The 9224-nt window shown below is 35.7% G+C and overlaps 1 protein-coding gene across 2 annotated transcripts in view; it reads right to left on the bottom strand.

Moving 5' to 3' along the window:
* Positions 1-1286: 1286 nt before the first annotated feature.
* The window catches only part of CHIC2 (cysteine rich hydrophobic domain 2), a 31157-nt gene continuing 23219 nt past the window's right edge, over positions 1287-9224 (bottom strand). The window contains exon 6 of one of the 2 annotated variants that reach the window (XM_039551044.1): positions 1287-8510. In XM_039551044.1, the coding sequence (XP_039406978.1) occupies positions 8460-8510 (51 nt within the window). In that variant the 3' untranslated portion in view covers positions 1287-8459. The other variant, XM_039551043.1, reaches the window with a different exon arrangement.

Here is a 9224-nt window from a genome sequence, read left to right as displayed (position 1 = left end):
TGGGCCGGAGGCGGCCCGCAGACCGCTCTCGGCACATTTCTTCATTTCTCACTTGAGTGCCCTTCTTTAGTTCCCTTTCAACTGCCCACTTTATATCGGCTTCATTACACCACCGCTCCATTTGTGATGTAAATCGGGAAACTCAGGGAAGTTTTTCTTTTGGCCTTGTCTACGGAAGAATACCGAGAGGTATTCAAAACGTATTAACACAAATCAATGGCACCAATAAAAGCAAAATCTCCTTAGCAACATAATCTTGATTGCAAAAGGAGAACTGAGAGCATTTAGCAGAACAGTGGCCCACATGGAATACGCATTTGTCTAGAAGAATGCAGCACAAAGCCTAAAAGAGAGATGCTGAAAAAATCCAAAATTAACTCACACTGAACAGTTACTCTTTTTTTCAGAAGTACACAATTGGCTACATTAAATCTATCGTGCGCTTTTCTGCTCAGCAACATTGTATCATACCGCTTTGCAAGCCCACATTACAACACCCGGAATGCTTCACAGCGCCGGGCAGGAGCACCCCTCCTCACCCGCACGTTGGGACATGAGCATGTCTAACACACCCCCTCATATATGTTAGAGACATTGTACACACACACACATTATAAAGAGGCTGTCAAGACTTCCATACTAGAGTAACCAAAGAGCTTAAGATGTTTCATGCAAGGAAAAGCTGCCGGATGGTGAGAACCAAGGCCGTTCTCGGCATGGCAGAGAGCACAGACTTAACTTTTTGTTCCTAAGGTTCAGGTTAACCAGCATTTCATAGTGGATGGTCTGAAAATAACGTGAATTGCATGGATGGGAATGATTCCTTTCTGAATAGGTGGCATCTGCCTCAACTAGATGGAAACCCTATCTTGAGAGTACACGTGAATAAAACATAAAAGTGTAGAAACAGCTTCGACATTACCATTCAACCATTACAGTACATTTAATAAATCCTACTATCATTAGAGCTTGAAAAGCTTAAAGAACTCAAAATGTGGACTTAATGAAAAACCAGTTTGAAACACTTAGCGCAGGCAATGCCTGTAATTTGCTAACTCCAGTCCTAGAGTCATCTAAATTACCCTAAATCATTTTCTCTCCCCTCTCACCCCCCCACCCCCCACCCCCCCCACCCCCCCCCCCACCCCCGCCCATTTAGACTAAAAGTATCAACTGGAAGTAAGATGAGACCATTGCACAATACAGCAGTTTCTCAGGTTTTTCCCCTTCTTCCTCTCCCTACCACGCCCTCCCCCAACACAGATGAAAAACGGTAAGGCTTAGTAGATAGGTTAACAATTATTTTATTAGTTTATGATACATACAACTTAAGAAATGCTTTAAAAAAAGTTATATTGGAGTCCATTCCAATCCTGGGTCAGGTCAGGAAAAACCGATGTCGATGTATTAAATAATATTCTATAATTCAACAATAGATTAGCCTCAGTAATTTAGCAGACATGGTTAAATATTCTTAAATATGCATATATACAATTGTGCAGCCTTTAAAAAGTCCTTTTATTCCTAGCTTCTCCTCCCAAAGCTGTGCACCCTGTGAACACAGTACTGGCTTCTAAGCTTTGAGTCTCTCACCCAGACTTAGGATATTTGAAGAGGAATGTTACAACAGTGGAAACTGCAGCAACCCTATCTTTCTAACCTCTTTGTGAGAGGAGAGATGCCCAACAGGCAAAATTAACATCAAGGCTCTCTAGAAGTAGCAGCTTCTGTAATATCCAGTTTTAGGTTAAATTATTGCTTACACATTTTCTGCTTGAAATGGATTTTTAACATACTCCAAAATACTGGGGTTTAAGTTTTCTCTCTTGATGGCAACATCCTTTCAGTGACTTATTTACCATTACTGCTTCATATATTTAACAGGTCTTTCCTAAGCACACACAGTCTGATGCAATTCTCTGCAAATTCTTTCAAAGCAACATGAGTTACACAGGTCTAATTTAGCACACAACATTTAGGCACTGTTTTGTAGTTTACTACTCTCTTTCAAATTTGTTTGGAATGAGTTCATATCCTGATTGCCATACTCCATCCTTTACGAAAACAAGAATCTGGGTTACACTTTTCAAATCAGGAACTACTGGCATTCATGTTATCTCACTGAACCAAACTGTTCATTGACAATATTAACCAGTAGGTACACTGCATATCCTAACAAGTTAGAAAGCCTGCTGCTAGCAGAAACGGATCAGAGATAAACACTTGGAGTGGATGAGTTAGATATTTATATCAGCACAATGAAACCGGTTTGAACATACAGCCAAAAAACTGATAAAAATATCAAGTTATATTGCATCGGGGTATCTTGAAACATTTCTAAATGTGACTCAAAAAATGTATTATAAACCTAAAATACTGTAACAAAAAAAAGTCTTCAGCCGACTACTAAGCCTAGTTTTCAACTTGAGGCAAAGTAACTTTCAATTATTAAGCTATATATGAGGAGCAAACAACAACAAAAAAGCATGTTTCAATAAACATTATAAAAATCTACTATTTGTGCCCTAAAAGTGAGCAGTTGTCAATGGTTCCCTTCTCTGTAAAAACTGCAATTAACTACAAAAGTCTTACTTACCTGAACTTAGATTGTACTAACTGGATCCTACTTGTGGGCCTTCAAAATACTGTCACATGACAGGAGCTGTCTGGACAAGTCAAGAATTTCCTTTGGAAACAATTAGCCATGCATTACAGGCTCCAGCTTAGGAAAAGTCTGTTCTGCACTCACAGTGCAGCTCTCATCAGCAATGCCATTTTGGTCTGGCTATTTTAAATGAAGAGATGCTGAGTTTAGAAGGATGCTTACCTTCTGCATTATTATTCTGTATGATAGCAAAATTGTCTATCAACCAGAGCATAAATCATAATTAATAACCCACTTATCAAAATAAAAAAAGTGAACAGAAGGTAACACAGTCTACATAATTACTGAAATGGACTACTAGCTTTTGCTTAACTTGCATCATTCAATACCATTTAATTCAGTTCAAAACTGTTTTCTGTCATACTCACAGAACTCTAAACCTAATCCCCAAATCCAATCTTTTGGGTGTTGCTTCTCCTAATTCCTATGTTTCATCTTTTGCCTCATTAAATTGTTCCTACCGGTCTGTTGTATTTTGAGGAGTCAAGCATTTATGAATCCTTTTTCAAGAAAATAAATCTTAATGGGATATTAATGACATAAACCAGAAGACTTTTTTTTAAAAGGACAACTTCCATGAAAACGTAAAATGTAGTTTTATAAAAGATGTGTATTACCCAGGTGTTATGTGGTAGGGATACATACACCAGCACAAGTGTCAACATATGAAGTTTCATGCAAGGAATCAGGGGGTTTTACATTTTCAAACATAGTTTCTAATTTAGCCCACACTGACTGAAGCATCAATGTGCAGAAAGATGAAAGTTCAAAAATTAATGAACTGCAAAGTACTGTTACCAACAAGACAATACAAATGGGTATCTAATGAAGAATAAATGCATGTTTTCAGCAATGAAATTTTTTCTCTGCTAGCGTACTTCTCCCCTTGAAATTATTTTACTTCCTCAAGAAGAATGATACTGTTTTCTTAGTATACCAGTATCCCCTTATTCACCCAGCCTACAGAGGGAACTTTACAAAGAATAAACACAGGAATTAAGAAGGTAGCACCATTAGAAATAATCACTGCATCCAAATCAGAAAAAAAAACCCCCTTCATTTATCCTTATCCAACATACTTTGACATTCAGCAGCGTAGTAATACAGGGTAAAAGAAGCTCTCATAATTGTATATTGGTAACATTCATAATGGTCATGCATATTACAATCAAGTTTCTAGGGTGACATTTGCAGAGTAAGCCTTCATGCAGATAGGCATTCAGCTCATTAACTCCATTTTCATATTTCCTATTAGTCCCTGAGAAGTTAATATTTCTACCTACAATATGGCTATTAAAGGCATTATAATGATCATACACTTAGCTGTTTGTCATGGAAATGCAACGTGGCTATAGGGAGAAGCACAGAAACTACAGCAAATTAGCAGTGATGAATACAGATTTCTGAAATGCTTTCTTTTCATAAGCAAGGTTGCTGAAGAGCAACATAAATTATTTTAGTTACAGATACAAAAATAGCCAGCGCCATGTACCCTTAATAAGTCACTACTATGAATCCAAGACATCTGAGGCTCTGAGACCTCTCTAATTGAGCATTTCCTTTACACAAAATCATCTGGATTTTGACCTAATGTAGGGTCATCATGATCCTTCTTTCAGTTACTCAACAGCAGTGCTGGGAGAACTTAAAAGAACCAAGGATTTTCTTTGCTTAACAAGTCTTTTGCCTCTTCAATTAAAGTGATCTTTTTAAACTGTTCAGAATTCAAATGGGGTTTTTGGTGGACAATTTGCATTATTGCCAGCTGCTCAAAACCCATAAACTAGGGCTCCAAAACAAGGGGACCAATTTAAAATTAAGACTTTAGGGTAGGGGGTGGAGGGAAGGGAATAAAGACAAGTTCTTTTTCCTTGGCTCCTGGATTCTAAGCAGTTACAGATTGCATTTTAAAGCTCTTCCTACAATCTTTGGGATTAAACAATGACTTTTGGAAAAAAAAAAATTAAAACTGACTTTTAAGTAAGCCTGTATCTGAGAGATAGAGTACTTCACTTAAACACCATGGTCTTGAGAATTACAAAAACATATAATTTAACAAATAGATTTACAGATTATAATTTACATCTAAGTACTGTAAAGCATTCTTACTATCTATTCTACTTGGGTTTAAGTATCATGGGGAATTTTGGATTTGCATAAATAGTTTATTAAAATTACTCTTATTGACCTATCACAAAAAATTTACTGACTTCCTGTAACCTATCTCCATAAACTCTTTCATTTCTGGTGAACCTTGCCAATCCCAATATAAACTTCAAGTTACAGCTATTTAACAACAGATGAGCTCTTCAGAATTCGTCACATAGGGTCAGACAGAAGGTTCTTTTCCCTCAGAACTTATTTCCACCTATCACTAAGAAATAAAAAGAATTTGTTGCTATTCTATTACAGTAAGAAAGAAACCTTTATTCAGTTAAGGGCAACTATATCTAAAAATAGTATTTAGCTCTCACAGGGATTCATTGATGCCTTCACCATTAGTTTAGCAGGCTAAAGATGAAACAGGCACAATTAGCATCATTTGCTAAATGATTAATATCAACTTGATACCTAACTTAACTGTTCAAGGAAATTTGAGCTAGGTAAGATTATTTGTAGGAATTGCTGAGTTGCAAGAAGCTGAACAAGTTAGTAAAATGTAATAGTTATTTTAGCAAAGAGTAGGCTGTGTCCTGGAAGTCCTGCTATAGCTTCTGGTCTGCTCAAACTGTGCAATTTCATTCTTTGCCAAGTGGACAAAAAAGGTAATATATGTCCTCTCACTAGCAATCAAAATAAATAGATTTAGTATTTCAGAAGCAACATCAAAAGAAAATCCTGACAACTGCCGTAGGCATTAAAGAGTTGATTAAAGCTCCTGCCGTCTTCAACTTCCATCATTGTAATTAATGAATTGAAAGGGATTGTATGAAAATGTTTTGTAACATTCTTACTAGGTGAGTGTACTACTTCTTCAGGAGTGTACCACTTCTGAGATAAAACTCATCTGTCTATATAGGCAGTTTCTCAAGTTTCCTGATTATATTTTAAGTCAGAGACATTGTTTTAATAAAATATCCAAAATACTTTTTGAGGGAGTAAGTCTGGCCTCCTTACAAAGGGATTTAACTTTTTAATTGCTCAGAGCTCTACTTTAGATCTCTGTATTATTTCTTAAAGAGAAAGTCACAGCTAAAATACAGAAATGCCTGCTAACCAAGCCCATGACTGCTGATGCACCCAGAAGTAGACAAGATCTTAGCTATCACTACCATTAACGTGGAAGCTTTACTAATGGGATACTCTGTAAACCTGTAAGCCACACTCTATTCACTGCTCTGGTCTCAGCACACATCACACCCAAAGCAGCTTTACTGTTGGTGGGTTTGGGTGCTGCTGGCAAGGTAGCTGTGGACATGGACAGAACATAGCATGGGAAATTTGGGCAGTAGACCAAGGCAAATAGCTGCTATGAATAGCTGCTATGAATATATCATAAGCCATATCTTCCACTAGAGTGGAAGGATAGGTTTCCACACCAGTGGAAAACTGCATCCATGACACAAGGTATTTGTATAGTCAAACAAAAATTTTTATAAAATCTAGGCCTCATATGATCCAATATTCATTTTATTGAAAACTGACACTAAAAGAAACCAGTATGTATTTCTGGTCATCAGTATTTATCACCAGTTATCACTTCTGTTCAATTCCAACCTCTCCTCTGTACCTCTAACCTCCCCAGTCTCTGCTGCCATCAATGTTAGGCTTCTGTCCTTTCACAGGCTGAAACTAGTCCAAGGTTATAATTACTACTACTGGGTGAGAGAAGGAGTAGAGCAGACTCAGATTTGTACTGAAGAAGAGGCTGAAATTGATTTTTAGAAAATTATAAACAGTTACTTTGTAGAGAAACCATTGGTGGCACTCAGAAGAGTGAGGCCAGCACAAAACTGGGATTTTTTGATTAAAAATCATACTCCGTCAAGTCAAAGAAACACACTTGTAGGCTTGTATGAAAAGCATAGCTGAGCTATTTTCCAAGTGGAATAGCTATTTTCAAAGCACAAATCCACAGACAAAAGCTGAGCAAAGGATGGATTTTGAGAACAGATACAGAAGGCTTAGATTTAAGAAAACTTAAAAACTTTCTCGACCACTCCCACAATGAACAATTTAGGAATGTAATACTCACTAGAGAATATTTTACAGAGAATAAATATTTTGAAGACATAGAAAAATAGTTCACAGCATCAAGGTACCTGTAATACATTACCTTGAAATAAAACTTGTATTTAAAAGATTAAAAAGAGAAGACTATTCTTTTATCAACTTTTCATTCATACAAATATTAAGCAGAGTATATCTGGTTTTTTCATATATTCACATTATTGCTTGCTAACACAACTGTACAAGGAACATGTTCTTAACTTACATCAATTTTGTGTACAGTAATTTTAGGTACCTAAAGCAAATTTTAAAATATGAGTTGCAATTAAAAAAAACCCAAAAGCTATGTGTGAAGATATGTACAACTAAAGCATAATCAGAAGAAATGAAATACAACTGGCCTGACCCAAGCGTACATCACATATCCAGTTAAAAAATGTCTTATACTTGTGCAGAAAATAACCTTTGTAAACCAAAATGAGCAAAAAAAAGGGTGCAATAAATAACTGCCTAATTTAAACTTACACTGTTGCCCAGTGCACCCTGCTTTGATTACTTTTAATACATGGCATTTTCATCTGGAACTGCACTGTTCAAGAATTTTTCAATAACTTTATTTCTGCGTATGTGGCTTCAAAATAAATTAAAAACCCCACGAAAAGTCTTCTTGGACAATTAAGTTTTAGTAAAACAAGTCCTTCTGCACCCCTGTGTACAGGATCTGGTAAACAGTATGAATAAAGCTGGCACATGGCAACTGAATTAAAACAGCTACATTATAAAATGCAATAATAATATACTTTTGTGATCTTGAGTTCTACTAACCAGATGCATGCAATTCTCTCAGTGACTCTTCTAGTCTGAGTAAAATAATTCCACTTGGCTGCCTTTTTTTTTTTTTTTAACTTTTTAAAGCCAAATTTTTTCAGAACCAGCTGACAGGACTTCTTCATGAAAAGAATAGAGGTTTCTACTAAAAACATCTGGGTTCCAAAAATCACAGTTTCAAAAAGAACTTTGTCTCCTTCTTTTGCTGGAAGAGACTAGTCAACATCCCAAAAAGAAATAAAAGTATTTACAATTGACTAGCCACTGACAGAAGTTTAGGGATATCTTAGAAGGAACTTCAGCATGTAAATGAATGACTAAAGGGATTTACACAATGTACAGTCAATCAGTTGTATCATATTGGGATAAAAAAATACCTGTTCACTTGTGTATCATTTTCAGCTGTGTATTTATAGTAATATATATGTACACACGCGCGCGCACACATATAAAAGACTCTTTTGAAAACCAAGATATATTAATAAACAGAAGTAGCAAAAGTAAAAATAACTTAAGTAGTAATTAACATTTATGTGAAATTCCTTTGCAGAGTTTGACCAAATGCAACTTAGAACACATTCTTATTAAAAAAGCACAAAAAACAACTAACCAACCAACCAAAAAAAAAAAAAACCCACAAAAAACCAAACACAAAAAAACCAAAACGAACAAAAAAAGAATGAAAACACCACAAGATTCTGTAGAACCAATGCTATGTCACTATCAGGAGAGCACCAAGCAAGGCACCATTGGAAAGACAACATACTTGAATAAGTCTCTATAAATAAATCAAATGCTAATCTGGTCGAAAAATCGGTGTCTTTGGTAAAAATTCTATAAGGATGACCTGTTTAAAAAGAAAACAAATATGTGTTAAAGATGGCAGCAATCCTATTATCTATCACAATGATAATTCACATGGTTTTGGGTGGTTATTTTTAGTATATCAAGTTGTGATGAAAAGCAAAAATCACGGCACTTGTCTCAGGTAGGAGACCATTAGAAAAGTCATCTATGATAATTGGTTTGGGGTAGAAAACCAATACTCAAAGAATCAAATTCAACTGGAAAAGTTTGCCTACTGATATGAGACACAAAAACAAACTGAAGTAAGCTAATTATGTTAGAGAATTATTATGTAGTAATTTATTCATTGGGAAAAATTATGAAAGACATAAATGCATTCATTAAAAAAAAACAAAACAAAAACCTCCTGAATGCACAATGCATGAAAAGTTAATTTTCAATTGCACTTCCACTTACTTCAGAATTGTTGCCACTTAATACAGGATTCTAAATCATGTTTATAGTTCAATACCTGTATAAAAAAGTGTATCAACTTTTGCAAAGCTCCCATATCTACAAATGTTCAAGTAGTTAACAAGAACTTGACTAATGCTTTTGCATGATTATTCTTATGGTCTCAATTCAAATCTAAACTATGTTTTTCTGAGCTAAGTACACTATAGGGTCCACTCCAGAACACAATCCAAGTATTTTCCTCCTTTAAATAGGAAGCTTAAAGAAAATGTTCACTTGTGCATGTTCTTCCTTCAGAGAC

This window comes from Corvus cornix, chromosome 4 (assembly GCF_000738735.6).
Source record: "Corvus cornix cornix isolate S_Up_H32 chromosome 4, ASM73873v5, whole genome shotgun sequence".
NCBI classification, from domain to species: domain Eukaryota; kingdom Metazoa; phylum Chordata; class Aves; order Passeriformes; family Corvidae; genus Corvus; species Corvus cornix.
Note: the sequence above shows the minus strand (reverse complement) of the source record. Positions and strands in the feature narration are given on the sequence as shown.